Source organism: Chiloscyllium punctatum, chromosome 46 (assembly GCF_047496795.1).
Source record: "Chiloscyllium punctatum isolate Juve2018m chromosome 46, sChiPun1.3, whole genome shotgun sequence".
NCBI classification, from domain to species: Eukaryota; Metazoa; Chordata; class Chondrichthyes; order Orectolobiformes; family Hemiscylliidae; genus Chiloscyllium; species Chiloscyllium punctatum.
Genome location: NC_092784.1, coordinates 59,878,094 through 59,901,797, shown reverse-complemented (window position 1 = coordinate 59,901,797; position 23,704 = coordinate 59,878,094). Strand labels below are relative to the sequence as shown.

Genomic DNA, 23,704 nt, shown 5'->3' with positions numbered 1-23,704 from the left:
TGTTACTTCTGCACCTTTCCAAAATCTGCCTCCCAAACTGCTCCTCTGTGTCTTTGATGCTATGGAAACTCTCAATGAAGTGACTGCTTCTTTTCCTGTTTACAAACTCCTTCTCCTCATACACTCACTCACCCTCGCGCACACACACACACCATCCAAACTCACCCTTATTCTCACACTCATACAAAAAAAGTCTCATATCATGTGCACATTCTCCCTTTCTCTCTCTCTCTCTCTCTCTCACACACACATACACACACAGAGTCACTTATGTACCCAATTTTCCTCTCCCTTACACATACACATAGACTCCCTTACACACTTAAGCACACGTACGCACACTTGTTTTCTCTCACACAACACAAGCACACTCATTTTTCTGACTTGTACCCCACACTCACACACATACTTTCATCTCCCACATGCACATTATTTTATTTATTCATGGCATGGGAGTGTTGTTCACTGGGGCAGAGTTTATTATTGCGCATCTGTATTTGGCCTTCAGAGCAAGGTGGTGTACTCAAACTGTTGCAATCCACTTGGTGTGGTAAAACCCACAATGCTGTTAGTGAAGGAGTTTGAGGATTCTGACCCAAAGACACTGAAGAATGTCAATATACACCTAAGTCTGGATGGCGAGTGGCTTGGAGAGAAATTTGCAGGTGGTGGTGTTCCCATTTATTTACTATCCTTGTCCTAGTCATTGGTTTGGCTGGTGTTGTCTAAGGAGCCTTGGTGAATTTCTGCAGTGCATCTTATAGATAATGGTAATGTGTAGTAAGAGCATTGGTGGTAGAATGAGTAGATTTTATGAATGCGGTGCCAATCAAGTCCTGTCCTGTGTGGTGTTAAGCTTCTTGAATATTGTTAGATCGACACTCATCAAGCTAAGTGGAAACATTCCATGACACTCCTGATTGTGGACAGGACTTGAGGAATTGGAAGGTGAGTTATGTGCTGCAAGATTCCTTGCCTTTGACTTGTTCTTATATTGACAGCACCCATACAACTGGTCCAATTTAGTTTTGTTCAGTGGTAACCTTCTCTCTTTTGCTCGTGCGCATCACACACATGCACAGGCACACACACCCCAGCAGCTCATTCGTATCTCCTTGCAGACTTTCTCACTGCCTAACAAGCTCTCTCACTCACTCACATGCTACACAGGCTCAGCTCTGACATCTTGATTACAGTCGTTCATGTGGGTAACACCTCAAGTGAAGGAATGATTATTGTTCTCCCAAGTCTTGTTCACCTACATGAAGCCTTTTCCCTTGGCCTGCTTTCCTACCTGAAGTCCTGGCCCCTCACCCGCCTAGAAAACAACCTGCCCCTTGATATCTCCTACCTATCAGCATCAAAGGTGGGAGAGAAAAATCCAATGATTGCAAGAGTTTCTCCTTTGCGAATCTTCCTTAAGCACTTATCTGTATTTGGAACAACAGTCATGGGTTCCTTAGGGGCCACATTCTGGACTAGGGGCTGCCTGTTGACAATGGTTTAGGGACATAGATTCAGATCCTACCATGGCTTGTAAGAAATAAAATTCATTTATTAAATTTGGAAATATTATAAAGCTAATCTAGTAAAGGTGACTGTGAAACTATCATTAATAGTTGTAAAACCCATATGGTTCATTTAATATTCTTTAGGGAATGAAAATTGCTTATTCCCCAGTCTAAGTCTTCAAACCGAGAGCAATGTGGCCTATTCTTAACTGCCCTCTGAAATAGCAAGCCGTTCAGTTCAAGGGCAATTAAGAAGGTGCAACAAATGCAAACACTGCAAAACCCACATCATACGGAAGAATTGAAAAATCTCAGAATTTGGGCCAAGAGATTGAAGAAGTGAGGATGAAAAATGGTTTTTGCGCCCCATTCTATTTAATGCCCCAGCATTCCTCACCATTGCTGTTTGCAGATTAATAATTTGTCGAGTGGTCTATGCAAGTACTGTAGTTTTTCACTAAAATAAATGTAATAAAAGCGAACTGTTAGTTGAGCAGCATTTTGATTGTGTTCCCAATTGGCATGGCAGGTTTCTAATGCTGTGCACCATAACACGACAGTGCACACTTCTCACCCACGATCTCAGCTGGGCCATATGGGTGAGGCGGAGCATTCCCACGAGCTACGGATGGAAGTTTAGATGGTTAATCATCACAGAGTAAAAAAATCCTTTTATATAATAAAAATGGATGATAAATGGTTAATCTGATAGTGTGGAGAAACACCACCATAACTGTGATTTCTAAAAGGGTTGAGGCAACTTATAATATTGCACGTCACAAACATTCATATGGATGGCACTGGGCCATCCATCAGCTCAATGACAATTGATTTTTGAAATGCCATCTTCGGAGTCTTTGACAATATTTTCTGCAGCAGTAAACGAGGTAACAGTCTAGCAAATATAAAAATGAATATTTGGCGACCTTTGATTTAAAAAAAGACTTGGCAATCTATCCTGATCAAAAAATAATATTAATGTGATACTAATTCTGCTACTCTTGCTGATTTGCCTTTTAAAAACCATTTGTGCTAATGTTGACCTGTTATTAACTTGATATGCCTTCTCCCTACAATGCTCTGTTTAAAAACCCTTCTTCAAAATTAAAGATAGAAGACAAGAGTTCAGAGACAGATGGGATAGAAGTCACCTCCAAAGGCTGTCAAGGATCCTTTGTGAAATGAGAATGGGCAGCTTCAACCACGCTCTCAGTCGGAGTTCAGTTCAGAAAGCTGCCCCCACAATTCATAGCAATAAAAAGTGCACTGGCCTGAGAAGGGTGAGATTCTGTGATTTGCTTTAACCCTTTTGTTCATAATAAATCCCAACGCAGTATCTTCAGGTTGGCACTGAAAAAGTACAGCCTTTCAATCATTAAGTAACACTTAATTTGGCAAATGGGCAGAAAGCAGGGAGAGGGATAAGGCATTTTTTTTTCAGGTTGGTGACCTGTAACCAATGGGGTACCACAGTAATCAGTACTGGGATTGCAGCAGTTATAATATATTAAAGACTTGGAAGAAATAAGGGAATGTTCTCTAGCCAAATTTTCGGGTGATTCAAAAGTAGATGGAAAGGCAATTTGCAAAAGGGATCCAAACAGCTTAAGAGAGATAAGTGGGCAAAAATTTAGCAAATAGAGTATAATATGGGGAAATGTGAAGTCATTCATTTTGGAAGTGAGAACAGAAGAAGTGTTATTTAAAAAGAGAAAATCTGTAGAAAGCTGCAACACAAAGAGACTTGAAGGTGCTTGTGCATGAAATACAGAAAGCTAGTACAATGATGCAGCAGGTAGTCCGGAAGGATAATGGTATGTTGGCCTTTTTTTTAAAGTGGGTTGGATAATAAGAGTAGGTATATCATACTGCAACTGTCACTGTGCTGGTGTCATAGAATAGAATCCCTACAGTATGGAAACAGGACATTCAGCCCATGGAGTTCACACGACCCCTCCAAAGAGCATGCCACCCAGACATATTCCCCCTACCCTATCCCTGCATTTCCTATGGCTAATCTATCTAACCTACACATCCCTGAACACAATGGGCAATTTAGCATGGCTAATCCACCAAACGTGGACATCTTTGGACTGTGTGAGGAAACCGGAGCACCTGGAGGAAATCCATGCAGACAATGGGAGAATGTGCAAACTCCGCACATTCCACACCTGAGGCTGGAATCGAATCCGGGTCTCTAGCGCTCCGAGGTAGCAGTGCTAACCATTGTACCATCCCAAAATCAATGTCACCATTACTAATACAAGCTTCATTTTTCCACATGTTTTTGCTGAATTTAATTTCCACCAACTGTTATGGTGGGATTTAAACCTATTTTGCCTGGCTGTTAAGCTAGCCCACTGGGTTACAAGCCAAGTGGCTTTTACCATTATACCACCATCTTTCTGCACATCTGAGTATTGTGAGCAGTTTTGGTCTCCTTATGTAAGGAAAGATATAATTTTATTGAAGGCAGTTTAGAGAGGGTTCACAAGGATAATCCCTGGTATGGAAGGATTGGCTTATGAACAAGTTGGGACTCTACTTGCTTGGAATTTAGAAGAATGAGAGGTGATCTCATTGAAACATATAGGATTCTTAAGGACCTTAATAGGGTAACTACCAGGAAGATGTTTCTTGCTACAGAGAGCTGTGGAAACAGAACCCTCGTGGATATTGAAGGCTGAAATATATAGATTCTTAATAAGGAAATCGAGGATTATGGGGAAAGGGCAGGAAAGTGGACGAGAGGCATTTCGGATCAACCATGATCCTGTTGAGTGGTGGAGAAGGGTTAAAACCGAAACGTTGACTTCTCCACCTCCTGATGCTGCCTGACTTGCTGTGTTCTTCCAGCCTCCTGCTTGTCTACCAAGGCTATGTCATATCCCCATTTTGCCTTCCTGATTTCCCTGTTAAGAATGCCCCTACAGCTCTTATACTCTCCAAGAGATTCACATGATCCCAGTCGACTATACCTAACACATGCCTCCTTCTTATTCTTGACCAGAGACTCAATATTTTTATTCATCCATTGGTCCCTACTCTTACCAGCCTTACCCTTCACTCTAACAGGAACATAATGCCTCTGGACTGTTGTTATTTCACTTTTGAAAGCCTCTGACTTACCAGTCATCCCTTTACCTACGAACTGTCTACTCCAATCAACTTTTGAAAGTTCCTGTCCCATTCTGGCAAAAATTGCCTTACTCTAATTAAGAACTTTAATTTTTATACAAGGGATCTCGTTTTCCATAACTATTTTAAAACTAATAGAGTAATGATCACTGGTCCCAAAGTGCTGCTCCACTAACATTTCAGTCACTCGATCTGCCTTATTTCCCAAGAGAAGGTCAAGTGTTGCTCCTTCCCTGGTAGGTACATCTACATATTGCTAAAGAAAATTTTCATGAATGTATTTAACAGATTGCTTAACATCCAAGCCCTTAACACCATGGCAGTCCCAATTTGTGTTTGGAAAGTTAAAATTCCCCATTATCACAACCCAATTATTTATATATATATCTGAGATCTCTCTACCTATTTGCTTCTCAATTTCCTGCTGACTATTGGGGGGTCCTGTAGTACAATCAAGGTTATCGTCCCCTTCTTATTTTTGAGTTCCACTTATATAGCTTCACTGCATAATCCTTCAGAAATGTCATCTTTAAGTACAATGGTAATGTTTTCCCTAATCAAAAAGACTCCACCCAACACCACCACCACCAGAACCACTACCACCAGCACTACCTCCCTTTCTAATCTTCTTTTAGCATCTAAACCCTGGAATATTGAGCTGCCAATCCTGTCCCTCTCTAAGCCATATTTCTGCAAGAGCTATGATATCCCCATCCCATGTTCCCATCATACCCTGAGTTCATCTGCTTTACCTGTAAGGCTCTTTGCTTTCATGCTCTTGCCTACCTTTTCTAATTAACTTGCTTTCATTAATTCTTATCTGTCTTTCTAATCTTACTACTACTTAGGAATCCCCTTCTCCTCACCTAATAGTTTAAAGCTTTAATAAAGTGTTCAGCATCTTGAATAGGGCATACAGTATAAAGTATTATTCCTGAGTGCTGGTGGTGCAGGGAGCAAACATTTATGGTTGTGATGCCAACTAGGTGGTGGCTTTGTCTTGGATAGTGCCAAGCTTATTGAGTGTTGTTGGAGCTGCACCCATTCAGGCAAGCGGGGAGTATTTCATTACGTGCCTGACTTGTACCTTGCAGATGGTAGACATGCTCTGGGAAGTCAGGAGGTGAGTTCCTTGCTGTAGAATTCCTAGCCTCTGACCTGCTCTTGGTTGCCATATGGCTGGTCCATTTTAATTTCTGGTCAATGGCAAGGATATTTAGATAGTGGGGTTTCAGTGATGGTAAAGGCATTAAATGTTAAGGGGAAAAGGTTAGATCCTCTTTTGTCAGATGATTATTGCCTTGTACTTCAGTAGTGCAAACGTTATTTGTCAATTGTCAGTCCACACCTAGATATTGTTCCGCAAGTATCCAATATCCTCCATATTGGGGAGACAGGCTGCCTACTTGTGGAACGTTTCAGAGAACACCTCTGGGACACCCGGACCAACCAACCCAATCACTTCATGGCTCAACACTTCAACTCCCCCTCCCACTCCACCAAGGACATGCAGGTCCTTGGACTCCTCCATCGCCAGACCATAGCAACATGATGGCTGGAGGAAAAGCACCTCATCTTCCGCCTAGGAACCCTCCAACCAAAAGGGATGAACTCAGATTTCTCCAGTTTCCTCATTTTCCCCTCCCCCACCTTGTCTCAGTCCCAACCCTCGAACTCAGCACCGCCTTCCTAACCTGCAATCTTCTTCCTGACCTCTTCGCCCCCACCCCCACTCCGGCCTATCACCCTCACCTTAACCTCCTTCCACCTATCGCATTCCCAACACCCCTCTCCCAAGTCCCTCCTCCCTACCTTTTATCTTAGCCTGCTTGGCACACTTTCCTCATTCCTGAAGAAGGGCTGAAGCCTGAAACGTCGTTTCTCCTGCTCCTTGGATGCTGCCTGACCTGCTGCGCTTTTCCAGCAACACATTTTCAGCTTTGTCTGATAATAGTAGTGTTGTCCCAGACAAACTCATTTTGCTTGTATGACAAGCAACATGAGTTCGACTGGGACAACGCTACCAGGGAATTCCTAGAGGTATGGCACTCATCCACTGATTCAATCAACAAACACATTGACCTGGACCCAATATACCGGCCACTGCAGCGGACAGCTGGAACTGACAACTGGAAGCGGCAGATACAAATCACTATAAATGCCGGAGGAAACATCACAGAAGCGCTTCACAGGAGGCTCCCAAGCACTGAGGATGTCACCTAGACAGGGGACAAAACATCTGCAACACAAATTCCCAGCTCGGCGAACAGAACCACAACAATGAGCACCTGAGCTACAAATCTTCTCCCAAATGAGGTTTTACTGTTCTGTGATGCTTGATGAAGCTGCTGTCTGGACAGATTCTCCATGTCTTCTGAGGTCCTAACAAAGGGACTAAAAGTCTGCGTGGGTAGCTGTTTGTTCAGCTGAATTAAGGTACACAGGGCAACATCAATTGTGAAATTCATTCAACAATTTGAAGGAATTTTACTGAGAATGTGAATTAAAGTATGCAGCCAATGTATGTGTAAAAAGAAATTCCCCCAACTGTGCATGGCTCGCTGGCTTGTCTTTTGTGGGTCTTTTCAAGTCCGTTATCATTTCCGAGATGTAATTGTGGATCTAGGCTTATTCCTTGTAGGCCCCTTCATCAGTTATCTCCTTGGTGTAGGTTTCTGGCCAAAGTGAGCTGCAGATGTTGAGAAAAGAGGGAGAAATAATTAATGGCTGTGAATGCCAAGATAAAGGTCAAAATTTCTGAAAATTAATAACCAAGATGAGATAGATAAAGGCATAATTAAATATTGTTATTGTCTGTCGTGAACCCATCTTTCACACCACTTAGCTTTTGTCACCTGCCACGGATAAATCTGGTCCATAGTATCTTGGAGCATCATGCAGCAGTAGCAAGGACCTTTACAAATATTGCATTTCTCTTTGAACTATTGCTCCTCCCTTATATGGATGCCACCCTGCACTTTGCCACTTAATTATTACTCCTACAAAAATGCACCATCTCACAGTTATCTACAATGAAGAATCATTTGCACATTTTGGGAGTGCAGTGGTACAGTGGTAATGTCACTGGACTAACAAGCCAGAATCCCACGTTTGTGTTCTGGGGACATGGGTTCAAGTCCCACGGTGGATTTTCAAATCAATTTTAAATAATGGAATTAAAACTAGTTTCAGCAATGGTAACAATGAATCATTGTTGGGATGAGCAAGCCTCTCAGTTCAAGGGAAATTAGGAATGGGCAGCAAATGTTGACTCTGCTAAAGACACAAGCATCTTATGAAAAATGTAGAAAACAATACCCATTCTGCATGTTTGTTGATATCCTCTTGCAATGTGTAATGATAGAAATATGTTTAATTGAACATTTTACAGTGCTATTCCATTAACTTACGTTTCCATAAGAGTGTTGAAATACTGTTGAGATGACAAAGGACTCCTGTTTGAAACTGAACTAAGATTTATGCTTAATATTTTATAATTATCTTACCTTTTCATGAAATTTTGCCTTAACTGCATCTCACTCCATTTGAGTATATGATTTTAGCAACAATCATCGCCAACTGCATAGTTTTAGCTCTGGAGCAGCACTTGCCTGATGATGACAAGACTCCCATGTCTGAACGACTGGTGAGTAATATGTTTTACTTGTATATTTTATTATGTGTGTGCATTTATTGTACTAATTGTTAGTGGATGTTGAAGTGAAGGTTAACTCTAGATAATGGCAATGTGCTATAATTGAAAGTGCACAGGTATGGGTATTGAGTCAGGGTAGGAATATGTTTGACTGTCTTGCTCCCATTATATAATAATGTATAAAAATCAGACTCAAAGGTAGCTGGGATCCAAGGAGCTGACTCCTGCACAACTTGGAATTCAGGACAAGAGGAAATTTCTTAAAATTCTTTGTAAACACTATTTTGCTTTCTTCCTTGTTGGATCTTCTGAGATTGCTGATATCCTGGAGTGCGAGATAGTGGTGGAGATTGTTCTTGTCAGGCTTGCAGTGTAGTGGACTTGCTTGTACTGGAAGCTGCTTACATTATTACACAGTTCCTGTTCTTTGTGGCAGAAGGAACATGTACATGCATTGCATCAGTTTCAACTGAACAAAATAGGTGACATCTGTTTGCTGGTTCATTTCTCAGGGCTTACACTGACCATTCAGAGCCAACCTGCCTGATTTGAAATTAAAACAAAGCTGTTAATTGTCACTCAGCATGAATGGGTGCATTTGTCATGGTGATGTCCCTCTCAATCAGAGTCCATTTGCCAAACAATCAGTTTTTTTTTTAACACTGAGTCAAGGACACCACTTCACTTGTCACATCTTGAAGATTTCTGAGCATCCCTATTCATGCCCATAGGTTCCTAGATTGCTGAATTACATAATTGTTGATAGTCAGAAGGCTTTTATCATTGACAACTGTTCACCACACCATAGACCAATTATCTACTTGTTAGTAGCCAAGTTTCCCTTTGTACATGTATTGGTTCCATCTGTAACTAAATCTGTCCCGCTGGTTGAACAAACAACAGTGTAAACACACTTACAAATAAATGCTGGTAGCTTGCTCTTAAAAAATACAGTAATCCCTCCATAAGCTTTGATTTTGAAACATACTTTTTCCCATTTCAGTCCACAATCAAAAATACAGAAAATAAAAGGATGCAGTCTTTTACTGTGGATACAGCAGATAGGGAGAAACTGTTCCTGTTCCTAAAAGGATTAGGAGGTAGTGGGTACAAATTTAAAGTGTTTTACAAAGGACACAAATGCAACATGTCAAAAACCTTTTACACACAGTGAGTAGTTAGGGTCTGGACTGCACTGAATGAAAGTGTAATGGAGGCAAGTTCAATTGAAGCATTCAAAAAGGCAACGTGTAGGATCATAGGAAAAAGGCAGGAGATTGGTGCTAAGTCAAAACATTCGGAGAATTGGTGCAAACATGATGAGCCAAATGGCTTCCTTTGGCACCATAACACATTTGCGTATGTACGTATGGGCAAGTTACTAGATGGTGACCAGTGTATTTGGAACTTTACTCCAATAAAAGATAGTACTTTCAGGAGAGGAGAAGAGAAATTTGAATATAAGAACTTCTAAGAAAAATCTTTCATGGGATGTGAGCACCATTAGTAATGTCAGTAATTATGGCTTACATCTAATTGCCTTTAAGAAGATGGTGGTGAACCGCTCCTGCAAAACCAGCTGAAGTAAGTACATCTACTGTGTTTTTGGGAAGGAACAGCAGAATTTTATCTGGTATCAATGAAACAACAGCTTTATAGTTCCAAGTCGGGATGGCTTGTGACTTGGAAGGGAACTAGGTGTTCCCATGTATCTGCTGCACATGTCTTTCTAACTGGCAGATGCCACGAGTTTGGAAGCTGCTGTTAAGGAAGCCTTGTTGAGTTGCTGCAGCACATTTTGAACATGATGCACATTGCTGTCACCGTAGGTCAGTATGGAGGGGCTGAAATTATTTTCAGTGAAAATCCACCTAAAACTCGTTTAAGTTTTGAAAGTTACTTGGATTCTTCAGCCATCAGAATTTGCTATTCCTTTGCAGGTTAACTAACTGTGTTGGTCATTTCTGGGTTATAGTACTAATCTGGAATCTCAGTTAATATCCACATCTTGGGTCTCAAAACTATAAGCGCAACACTGGAACAACTAACTCCCTAAAGGCACTTTTTCACCGTCATCTGCCTGACCAATATTTAACCAATTCTGTAGGTGAATAAATTCATAGTTCCTGTGTGTCTTGGTCATGTAGATGAGGCAGATTATCTGATTGGGAAGACCTGGTTTCAAACTGTTCATAGTTGATAAAGTTGTTTTTTGAGTGCTTTTTGAGATAATATGTAACTGTTTCATTCAGACTATTCAATATTTTCAACACCTGATTTAAAATTGCTTAATGTTGTCAATGGATGTAAATTAGAAAATGACAGTCACTGATTTTTGTGAAAATAAAGAAAAGTGTAGCATACATATTTATAGCTTTATCACATCCATCTCTCTGGAAGTGAATTATTTTGATGTACACCAACTACTGTTAGATAAACAAATAAAAATAATTTTACATATAACCAGATGACAGTGAGGTATATTCTTGGTATTGTATATATGGGAGAGGAGTTTTTGCAGGACAGGAGAGAAACTCCCTGCTCCTTTCTGAATCCTGCCATGGTTCCTTTGATATTTGCTTAAGCAAAGTAGTAAAGGGATAAAAATTCAAAGCCACGTTCAAAGGACAGAAAACACAAATGCTCATTAAGTACGACAATGGGATATGATCTTAGATTTTATGTTGAAATAGAATGGTTCTTGAACCCACAATTTCTGATTTAAAGTCAAAAGAGTGCTGCTAACTAAGGAAAATTACCATCCTTTGTGAGCTCTCAAAAGTATTAAACAAGAATTTATTGAGAGAAAAGATTTCTAACTCTTCTTTCTCTTTCTGCTTTGTTTCAGGATGACACTGAACCATATTTCATTGGAATCTTTTGCTTTGAGGCAGGAATTAAAATAATTGCTTTAGGGTTTGCTTTCCACAAAGGTTCTTACTTACGGAATGGCTGGAACATCATGGATTTTGTTGTGGTCCTGACTGGGTAAGTCATAGAAATGTTGTCTTATAATATTGTCCTTGTTAGACTGGGATTATTTTGCAGCTGGATAAACATGTGCAATATGTGATTGTATTCAGTAAATACATGCAGCTCATTAATAAAGAGACTATGTGAAGTCAACTGCAAATAAAAATTGAATTGTACTTGAGTGAAGAGTACTTTGCTCAATGGTTAAATAATCCAAATACTGCAAACACAGATAACTAGGGATTTCCTAGTCTCTCCCAGTCCTTCATTTGTTATTTTTTTGTTGGTCAGATAATGCCATTGAGAGCTTGGATTGGTGACTATGTCTTGGAGACATCTAAAAAAACAGAAATAAAGTATGAAAGGGGATCAGGCAAGGACAGGGATCCAGAATGTTCACTGCAACCACTTTATTGATCAGGTGTGATTTAGTAAAATATCTTTCTCCTTTTAAGCAATGAAATTCTGAAACGTGGAGGAATGGATCACTTTTGGTGTGAAATATTTAACCACTTGTATCTCAAACATACGTTATGCCAATTTACTCAAACTGACAAATGTTTATTTTATCTTTTCATGTAAAGTTGAGCTACAGTATCTGGGAGACTAGATGCTGGAGTAGGAATTGTTCCCGAACATTTTTGCTATTTTGCAATTCCTAAATGCTGATTGATGCAGAATTTATTTTCTAGCCTTGACATGAGACTTATTCATCCTAATGATAGGAAGAACAGACATGGAGATGGGAAAAGAAGGGCACTTTAGCATTCAAAATTTCATTCCTCTGCCTATTTGCAAGACTTGCTATGGATATTTGCAGGAGATAGCAACCAAGTGATAGAGTGGTCTCTTGAGCAGTTTTTCAATGAAGGAGCCATTGTTACAAATTAGAATAATATACTAAATGTAAATGCGTAAATATTTTAGAATAAATGCTCTGACAGTATTGTTTCTGAACCAACAATAATTCTGTGATTTAATTTTGCTAAAATCTAAACTTACTCTCAATTAGAATAGTGTACCCTTAATTGAGTTGTAAATGCAATGTATGATGAAATCACTTTAATTTTAATTTATTGACTGGTTCATTCAAGCATTTTATTACCTGAAATAATATTGAATAAACCTAAAAAAAATGTTTTTTTATGTGATTGTTTTTTTAAAAGGCTCAGTTGGCTGGAGAAGGGTTACACTCGAAACATTGTCTTCTCCATTTCCTGATGCTACCTATGTTCTTCCAGCCTCTTGCTTACCTACCCAGTTGGCTGGATAGCTGGTTTGTGATGCAGAGTGATGCTGACAGTGTAAATGGGAGGAAAAAATGCCACTAAAATAAAAGGTGTAAAGGATTATAAGTAGCCACCTGTGTTGTGACTGAAATATTGAGATTTCTATTTGCTCTTTATTCCTCCTTTTCTGTATATTTTGTTATTGATCTCAGGTTTTCATTTAGTGTATTATCTGAGTTTTATTTGAAAACAGATGACAGCTCTACAATAGCCAATAGAATGCTGAGTTCTTGATTGAACTTTGTCTAATGTAGTTTGTGGATTTATGTTTTCTGGTGGGTCTTACATTTATTTGGTCAATAGAACAGTGGAATAGGAGCACTGGAGCCATTCCCTTGTGTAGGCTGCCAGCACTACTCGCATTTTTCTTTTTTTTAAGGTTCATCTTAAGTTACTTTTCTTCTTTCATCCCTGAAGCTTGTCCAAAGTCAGAAGTCACATGACACTAGGATATAATTGAGCATGTTTATTTGAAATCACAAGCTTTTAGAGCATAGCTCCTTCGTCAGGTGAAGTGAGAGAGAAGCACACACACAGAATTTATGGGCAGAGAAATCAGGGATAGAGAGATAAAAAGATCAGAAAATGGTTTGAGTGGATCCGCTGCTACTGTGCATTATGGTGGAAGTGTGAATGTTGAAGGTGTTGGATATGGTTCCCATCAAACAGGTTGCTTTGTCTGAACTCCTCCAGGCAAGTGGAAAGTGTTCCATGTACTCAATGATGGTAAATCCATTGAATGTCAAGGAACCATGATTAGATTCTCTTATTAGATGTTGAGCAATAATCAATTGCAATCATGGTAAATATAGACCATCAAATTTTAATGCCCATCATCATATTGTTATTCCAGAGACTTATCATGAACTAAAATGGTTTTAAAATTGAAAATACTGACTGAAAATGGCTGATCTGATCACCTGATCAGACATTGTCCCTTTTAAATATATTACCTGATACTGTACGTGTATATGTATGATTGGTGCCTTGTTTCATTGTTTTTTTTACCTTGCGGTAAGCAGGTAGTAAAATTCCTCTTTGCTTCACTCAAGAAAACCATGTAATTGACTTCTTCATGTTGATCTACAGTTATATACCCAGCTAATGTTATTACCGGGCAAGTCAGATCCCAGACTGAAATTTGCCTTCATAGTTCATATTTTGATTTGTTTTGGTTTTAACAAAATGAACTTTCACTGAAACATGAGCGCATATTGTTGCAGACTTTGTTTTAACAATTAAACATAAATTTATTAACAAAAGAGATAAACGAGAATATACCAAAGTATCTACTTATAAATTCAAACATTTTTAAACACACTATAAAGGTACGATATCTAATTTCAAAGTAGTCCTTTATGAATTAAAAGAAAATCAATAGTTTTGTATAAATCCAAAACATACCCCTGACACAGTACCCAAAACACTACTTGTACAATACTCACATCAGAGTCCTTATATCTTACACTCTGATAGGTTTTAGTCACTTGTGACTTTGGCTAGTTTTGATGTTAGCTGTAGATAGCATTATACACATGACTTTAAATGTACTCAGCTTTATCTCTTCAAGTTTTTATCCCAACATGACTGGTTTGGAACTAACATTAACCTTTCACTCCAAAATAACCTAGTTCATTATCCATCCCTTCTCAGGATCACTAATCTATACAACCATCCTCATCCCAAGACTTCACAGGACTGTCCAAAACTCAAAGTAAAACTGAAACCAAAAATCAACCCTTCTAATATATGGGTGTTTTTCTTAATCTCTTACAAACTTTAAGCCTCTATTATTTGCCATGCTGAGCCAAAAAACATTCTAAAATAAACCAAAGTCCATGAGAGGTGCATAAAACTAGCTAGGTATCAAAAGTGTTTTTCAAAATAAATTGCCTTGGAATACTTTAATCAACATCAGACAATAAACTTTAATGTTACTAACTCAAAAAACATAATTCCAAACTGACAGTAAATGATATTCAAAATATAAATCACAAAGTTTACGTCATGCTACCATAATCTACAGCTGGGTTGACGAGTCTGTTGTATGAAGAGAGATTGGTTGATCTTTGGTCTGTATCTCTTTGAGTTTTGAAGAATAGAGTTAATCTCTAGAAGACTTATAAACTTGAATTGAATTGAATGTTTTATTATCACTTACATTTTACAGTGAATAATACAGTAAAATAGAATGAAAGCTTCAATTGTTGCCACAATCCAGTGCCATTTTAGATTGCTTAAGAATAAAAAGATACTTAAAGGAATAGACAGGATGGATGCAGGTAAGACATTTCTTCTGGATGGGGAGACTAGAAACAAGGGGCACAATTTAAAAATAGGGAGGATTCCATTTAAGACAGAGATGCAGAGAATTTATTTTATTCAGAAGGTTGTTAAACTTTGTAGTTCCTTCGAAATTATTTTGAAATTAAATATTGTGCCTTTATAGTGTGTTTAAAAATATTTGAATTTATAAGTAGATAGTTTAGTATATTCTCATTTATCCCTTTTATCTCTTTTTTTTGTTAAACTTGGAGTGTCTTGAAGACTTTGAAGTGTTTAATCAGCTGAGTATATTAAATGGCAGAGCAGGCTCAATGGGCAGAATGGCCTACTTGTGTTCCTATGTTCCTAAGACCATAAAATGTTAAAGCAAAATTGGCCATTTGGTCTACTCCACCAAATATCATGGCTGATCCGATAATCCTCAACTCCACTTTCTACATCTCAATTACTACACCTTTGAATATGCTTAATGATCCAGCCTTGACAGTTTTCTGCATTAAAAAGAATCCACAAATCACTACCTTGAGAAAGCAGAAATTCCTCCACCTCTGTTAAATAGGTGACATTTTGCTTTGAGATTATGCCCGCTGGTCTCAAACTTTCTTACAGTGGAAAGCAACCTTACAGCATCTACTCTTTTTTTAAGCTTTCTAAAAATCTTATATGTTTTCATAAGTTCACTTCTCATTCTTCTAAACTCCAATGGGCACAGGCCCAACCTACTCAACTTCTTCTCATAGGGAAACCGCTTCGTACCTGGGATCAATCTTGTGAGCTGTCCCAGGACTAACTCCAATGAAGAGACGTTGATCTAGTTAACTACATTTTTAATTGATATGTGTGATGTAGCTGCATGCTAAAAATAAATAAAATATTTGTTGTGATCAAGTGAGCAGTGGTCAGAAAGAGAGGAACTGAATCAGCCTTCCCCATATCCATTAATGTATTCAAAAACTAGAAATCTAGCGAAATGTCTTAAATTGAATGAATGAGCTTCCATAGCTCTTTGGGGTAGAGAAATTCAAAGATTCACCAACCCTGAGTGAAGAAATGCCTCCTCACCTTTGTCCTAAATGCTTACCCTTTATTCTGAGTCTGTGTTCGCAAATTCTGGACACCTGAGCCAAGGGAAACATCTTTTGTGCATGTACTCTGTTGAGACCTAGAAGGACTTTGCAAATATCAATGTGGTCCCTCTCTTGCTTCTAAACTCTACAGAATACAGGGCTAGACTTCTTGATTACTACTCCAGACAATTTTGGCAAACTAAGATCAGTCCAGTCAACCTTTGTTGGGCTCCCTCTGTGCCCAGTATATCCTTCTTAAGTAAGGGGAGACATGACATGTAATGATTAGAAAAAGAGGTTCTTTTCCCTGGTTGCAAAACATGGTGGATCAAAATTTATTGCAATGTATAACTATGCTTACATGTTAGAGTCATTATTCATTCTCTGATACAAATTATTTGCTTGGATTTTTGCACAAAATTTGTCAAGGGATACAGTGAGATATAGATCAGTTGAAAATATGTGGAAAAATGGCAGATGGAATTTAATCCCAGCAAGTGTGAGGTGTTGTGCTCTGGGTGATCAAATGTTAGGGGAAAGTGTACAGTTAATGGCAGGACCCTTAACAGCATTGATGTACAGTGGGATCTTGGGGTTCAAGTCGATAGCTCCCTGGAAGTGGCCACATTGGTAGTTAGGGTGATAAAGAAGCCATTTGGTATGCTTGCCTTTATTGGTTGGACAAAGTTTAAAAATCATGTAACACCAGGTTATAGTCCAACAGGTTTATTTAGAAGTACTAATTTCCAAACAAACAAACCTATTGGACTATAACCTGGTGTTGTGTGATTTTTTAACTTTGTCCACCCCAGTCCAACACGGCACCTCCACATCATGGCTACCATTAATGGATTAATTAGTTGAGTACAAGAGTCAGGTAGTGATGTTGCAGCTTTATAAAAGCTTGGCTGGGCCGCACTTGGAGCATTGTGTTCAATTCTGGTCACCACACTACAGGAAGGATGTGGAGGCTTTGGAAAGAATGCAGAAGAGGTTTATCAGGATACTGCTTGGATTAGAGGGTATGAGCTATAAATAAGCAGAAGCTGGACAGATTAGAATTGTCTCCTTTGGAGCAATGGAAGCTGAGAGGAAACTTGATTGAAATTTATAAAATTATGAGATGCATAGATAAGGTTGACAGAATGTCTTTTCAAGAATTTAAATGTCTAACACTAGAGGGCATGCATTAAGGTAAGTGGGGAAAGTTCAAAGGAGATGTGAGGGGTAAGTTTTTTACACAGAGAATAGAAGGTGCCTGGAACACACTGCCGGGGTAGTAGTGGAGCCAGATACAATAGGGGTGTTGAAGGAACTTTTAGGTAAGCACATGAATAAATAAGGAATGGAGGGTTATGGACCATAGGTAGACAGAGGGGGTGAGTTTCACTTGGCGTGATGTTCAGCACAACATTGTTAGGTGAAGGGTCTATTTCTGTGCTGTACTGTTCTATCACTACGTTTTTCTAACAACACAAGGTCAAACTGCGTTTTGCCTTTTACATGGCAATACAGCTTATCACAGCAGCTGTCCTAACTTACTCAACATTGCTATTTGTTTTATCATCTTCAAAGAAACCAGATAAGCTTGGGCAGAAAGTAGGATCCAGCCCTACCTTCTCTAGAAAAAAAACCAGACAGGACCATTCGAATTCAGATTACATTTTGGCCACTGTTCAGACCTTATGTACATAATGATTAAGAATGGATACCAAGAATACAAATCCAAAAACAAAAGTTTGATCATTTTAACCTAAATTTCAGGAACAACAATATTTAGCGATATTTACTGCTGTGCCAAAGAGGTCAGTTCTTGCTTATCCTGCTTCCTTTATTTCAGAAGAGTAACCTTCAGCAGTAAATTATAAGATTTTAGTCTGCAAAACACTTCAGGTTGAATAATTAAATTTGAAGCATAAGTGCAAGCATTTTTCATGCAGTAAGACCCCACAAAAAAGTGCTGAGATGAAGGATATGTTGATGCATTTACTATTATGATCTCAAGAGAATGTTGGATGGATACCAGTAGATCTCTCTAATTTAAAATTTACAAAGGTTTCATCTTCTTTAGGGTAAGGTTAAAAACCACACATTACCAGATTATAGTCCAACACATTTATTTGGAAGTACAAGCTTTCGAAGTGCTACTCCTTCATCAGGTAGCTAGTGGGGCAGGATCATAGGACACAGAATTTATAGGATAGCATTTATTCAATACTACACAAACATATTATGTGCTTTTTAAGGACATTACAACAAGCTCATATCTTTTCTTGTGCTCATGTGTATGTTAAAAGTCCCATGGCACAATTTGAAGAAAAGTGGCAAGTTTTCTAAGATCTTGACAATATTCTTCCTGCAGTTAATAACATCAAAAATAGATGAACCCACTTGAACCAATTTCTGAGTCTGAAATGCCAACTGAGCAAAGTGACAGTTTAATGAAGAGCTATTGATGGATTATTTATAGATGAATGGATGCCTATGAGTAAATTATAGGATGAAATTTTACTGAGTGGTTTGGTTAGTCTATAAAAGGAATAAAAGGAATAATGGGCACCCAGGAGTGAATTACAGAATGGAATCCAGTCGAGGTGTTTCTGTTATTTTATGACCCACAATAACAAATACAAAGTTCTAGCTGTTTCACAAGTATGAGTGATCTTGAAATCCATTATTTTCTGCTAATCTGTGTGATGGGTTCGTGGAGTGATGGAACTACTATCAGAAAAATTCAATTTTAGTAACAAATAACAGATATTGGCAATTAGTGTGCTCTGTGTGGCTGGTGTTGGTGCCATTGAAGTATTAATGATCATTTGAGAATTGGAGCAAATTTTTCATACAATAGTCGACAATTAATTTCCAGAAATAGTATGATTATTACACAATAATACATTGGAAAAGTGTGCAGCCCATTTCTTTTTAAATTAAACCAACATGCCTGTTGACAATAGAAACTACCTCTGTAAACTTGTTACAGTATAAATTTATCCTCCCGTCGGTAGTGGCAGTCTCCATTTTGTATCTGTCAACCATTTTAGTTCCTCTGCATTCTGTAAACATGTTTAAACCAAAAGACAAGACGATGAAAGAATATAAGACTATAAACTGAAATTGGAACTGAATTAAATGTGGATTGTCTCATGACTTTCCACCCAACTTCACCTGAAGCTTATGTTTAGTTTTAACTCCTTACATTGAAATCTGCCAAGTCTTTTTATTTCTCAATGGTGAAATGAACTCTTGAGTGTGACATTGAGTCATACAGATTAGGAATGTTTCAGTTTGAATCCATGATTTACGGCAAATTAGTTAATCTCATCTCACTAGGGTCTGGGTGGGTTGCTCTTCGGAGGGTCAGTATGGTCTTGATGGGCTGAATGGCTTGCTTCCACACCGTGGGGATTCTATGATTGTAACTGATAGCTTGGAAAGCTTTTGGTTTCCGTTTGCAGAAGTTCTGATGCAGTTAGATGCATGAAATGGCTTCTCCTGAAGAAAATAGGTAGCTGAGAACTGTTAAGAAATAAGTTACTTCAGCTGTAAGGGTTTTAGTATGAGCATTCCAGATCAGAAGGAGTTGTTTGAAGCTGAGAAATTCTAAGATCAGTTGTGTGACTAATGAACAAAGGAGCTACCGAACTCTTAAGACTGGGAATGAAAAGAAACAGTTAATTAAACCTATTGATATGATAGAGAAGGGATTCTCTCTCATCTTTGAGTATTGTTAAGTGATAGTATTGAGACAGGTCAGATTCTATTTTTTCTGTGTTTTGAAATCTTTTGAATTGTGTTACGTGCACATAGCTTGGTTTATTTTAGTTTACCTTTTCTTTTGTGCAATAAAATTCTGTTTTATTGTTAAAACTAAAGGTCCAGCATTTACTTGGTTGAGTTTCAATGAAATAACCACTGTTTTAAAAAAAAATTTAGTCTGTGATCTGACTTGTCCAGTAATATTATCAGCTGGGATCATAACACTTCCTTTCTGTTGTTAGCTGTCTATCACAACCTCCAGAGATTGTTCCTTAGGTAATTTGTTCTTATGAACATTTCTCTCAGTTTGTGGTGGTTATTCCAAACTTCCTGAGGTTTGTCTTCAAAGCATCCTTGAACTTTAGACCTACTTCGCACATGGTGTTCTTGTTCAATTTGTGAATACACAACTGCCAGAGGAATTTTATCATCAATCATATGAATTGCATATCCTGAATATTCCTGAGCTAGCAAGAGGTCTTTACCAGATTTCCATACAACTATCAATGGATGCTTATTGGGATGTGCACACCCTGTGTACTCATCAAGATTTCTTAGCTGCTCAGTTAAGATCTTGGAATGTTCCATTTTAATAATGCTGTGAGAGCACCTGAACTCCATAGACTTCAGTGGTTAAAGATGTCTCATCAGCACCTCTCAATGGCAGTTAAATATTGGTAGTATATGAAGGTCTTACTGATGGAGTCTCTATTCCAATAATGAACTAAACAAACAATAGAAAGCCAGTTAGCTGTGATGTTCGCATAGTGAATGTCTTTCTGATATCACCCAGGCTAGGTTTGCCAACCTTAATAACAAAAAGAGCCAATCTTAAAATTGAGTCTAAAATGTAGTAGCTTAAGTGTGATGCTATGGCTCAAATGCCAATAATAATAAAAAATAAGACACAGCCACAATTTAACAGGCAGCATGGTGGCTCAGTGGTTAGCATTGCTGCCTCACAGTGCCAGGGACCTGGGTTCGATTCCATCCTCAGGTGACTGTGTGGAGTTTGTACATCCTCCCTGTGTCTGTGTGGATTTCCTCTGGGTGCTCCATTTTTTCCCACAGTCCAAAGATGTGCAGGTTAGGTGAATTGGCCATGCTAAATTGCCCATAGTGTTAGGTGCATTAGTCAGGGGTAAATATAGGGGAATGGGTCTGGGTGGGTTACTCTTCGGAGAGTAGGTGTGGACTTGTTGGGCCAAATGACCCGTTTCCGTACTGTAGGAAATCTATCTAATCTAAACACCGATTAAAGGTTTTAAAAATTATAAATTTGTACTTACGAATAAGTATCATTCAATATTAATATAAGTCTTTAAAAAAATGAAACCAGTCCTTTGGCAGTCCTTTAATTGCCATCAACTTGAATTGATCAAGGTCTGGATCTACCACATCCTTAAAGAGCTACATTCAGCTCTAAAGTGTATTCCCCTGATTTATGTTTACATTGGACAAATGACCGCTTGAGTTGGGACCAGAGAGTGGCTAGTACCTATTTAATCTGGTTGCTTTTAAACTCTTCAAGGTAGGTCAGTTTGCGGCAAGTACTAACACATTTCTATCATTCCTACTATAATTATTCATTTGTATTCAATAATGGAGATAGTATGTTAGCAATCCAATCAATGTAGAAATCCCAGGAGAATATGAAGATTTTGTCCTCTCAACCCACGAATGTCCACCAACTCTAGTTTGAAAACTAGAGGTATAACTTCAGTTCACCATGAGTAAGATTCGCTGGAGTAAATAACAGTAAATGCATAGAGTGTGTGTACAGTAACAGGATTTGTATACTCACAAAATAGTTTTATTCTCATGAGACAAATTAATCAAATAATGAAAACCACTAAACTACGATACAATCAGACAAAAACACTGGTTTTGATTTCTGTTCAGTGGATTATTTTTCAATAAGTTGTTGCTGATTATTGCTAGGAGGAGGACTTGAGAGTTGTTAAAGTGGATCCTAATTTTTTGTTACAAATCAGATCTCAGAGTGAAACCAGACTTGCTATATCGCAAGTTTTGTTTTTGCAGTTTGCTTACTGCGGTGGTCAGTCACTGAGCAAATTCATACGAAGTTGTCAATGTTCTTTTAATAAATGAATGCAAATTGATTACACATAAGATTAAAAAATTAGATATATGACAATTTAGAAAGGTTTTAACACTAATAGTAAGAAGATTCAACTCTTTTTCCCATCAATGTCCTTGTTGTTGCATAATCCTAGAGAAGCATCACTTTAACTTTCTAAATTTTTACTCAAATGACTCTCTCCAGCTCTTCTTCATGGACTGCTTAAGCCTCCTTTTCAACTCTCATGACCTGAAGACTTATTTCCAGACCTGCTAGCCTGGATACCACTTTCCAATTATGAGATTTGTACAAACCAAACTGTCTTAGTCTGGAGAATTCTACAAACCCTGTGCCCTTTTGCTACTTCTTTTCTACTGAACCCAACTAAAACATACAATTCAACCATCTGTTTCTTCTTCATAAAGCTAAGTTCAGTCTCCTTGTACTGACACATTCTACTTTATGGTTATCCCAAAACCAAATTCTTCTTGAAAACAGTAATGAAGACATTGTCAGGTCTCTTACTTACTTTTACAATGGAGCTTACTGAAAGGCTTCTCCTTGGCTCAAAGTTGAGAGTGGAAATGAGGGGATCAGTGACAGTGATTTATATTGCATTACATGTATATGTAAACTCCACACATTACAGCAATACCATAGAGTCAGGAATATAGACAAATAGTAAATAGCAATAATAAAATAAGCATAATGTTTTATAGCTTTATTTCATGGGAATTGGAGAATAAGTAACCAACCAACTGTAAATTCTGACAGATAATTGTGGCAGTTTATTTAGAGGAGAAGTTGTTTTGCCTTCATTGCAAACATTTGAAATGTTACTAAAATGCACTAATCAAAATTTTTGAAATGTAGATATTATCTTGCCTTTGTTTATAGTCATAGATGAAGGGTTCTGATGAAGGGCTTTTGCCCGAAACGTCAATTCTCCTGCTCCTCGGATGCTGCCTGACCTGCTGTGCTTTTCCAGCACCACACTTTCGACTCTGATCTCCAGCATCTACAGTCCTCATGTTCCCCTTTGTTTATAGTAAGTTGAAGGAAAGCACTGCTTTGAAGATGGTTGTGTCACGTATAAAGAAGGGAACCATAATTTGCTGGGAGTATAAAAATGATTTATCTTGCACACTGCTACAAGTGTTAAGTAATCTAAAAAATTGTAACAAAATATAAATACAGTCACCCTGGCAGTTGCAAATTGCCTTTGGTTACTGGGTGATTTGTGTTGTTCCATTGTAAGCATTGAATGAATGGCAATTAGGTTTCCTATATGTTTAAAAACTTTTTCTCACTTTATTCTGTTAAAGTAAATTAAACTTACTGCAGAAAGGTAGGACTGAGAAGGACCATTATAATAATGACATTTTATGTTCCTGCAACCCCAAACTGAAAGGGACAGCTTCTGAGGAGCCGTGGATGGTTCTGAGCATTGTGCCATCATCCCCAGTTTTGACCTTGTGATGGAGGAAAGTTCATTGATGAAGCAGTTAAAAATGATTGGGCCTAGCTCACTATCCTGAGGAACTCCTGAAGATATTCTGGGCTGAGTCGACTGACTTCTATCAACCACAACCACCTTCTTTTGTGCTAGATATGACTCCAAACATCAGAGAGTTTTACACCTGCTTCTCATTGATTGTAGTTTTTCAAGAGCTCCTTGATCACGCAATCTGTCAAATATGGCCTTGATGTTACATCGCATCTGGAATTCACATCTTTTGACCATGTTTCAGACAAGGCTGTAATGTGGCTCTGATGGAACCAAAACTGAATATCAGTAAGCAATTTATTCCTATGATTGTGATATTTGATGACCCCTTCCATCAATTTACTGATGATCAAGAGTTAACTAATAAGGTGGATTTGGTTTGTTCTATGTTTTGTATACAGGACATGGCTTGACAAATTTCCACATTGGTAGTTTG

General features: G+C 38.3%; 1 protein-coding gene across 1 annotated transcript in view; it reads left to right on the top strand.

Annotated features, from left to right (window-relative positions):
- The window catches only part of LOC140468175 (voltage-dependent P/Q-type calcium channel subunit alpha-1A-like), a 620,416-nt gene that overhangs the window by 180,278 nt on the left and 416,434 nt on the right, over nt 1-23,704 (top strand). Inside the window, exons 4-5 of the mRNA XM_072564404.1 lie at nt 8,190-8,295; nt 11,153-11,292. Of these exons, the coding sequence (XP_072420505.1) occupies nt 8,190-8,295; nt 11,153-11,292 (246 nt within the window). The remainder of the gene's footprint in view (nt 1-8,189; nt 8,296-11,152; nt 11,293-23,704) is intronic.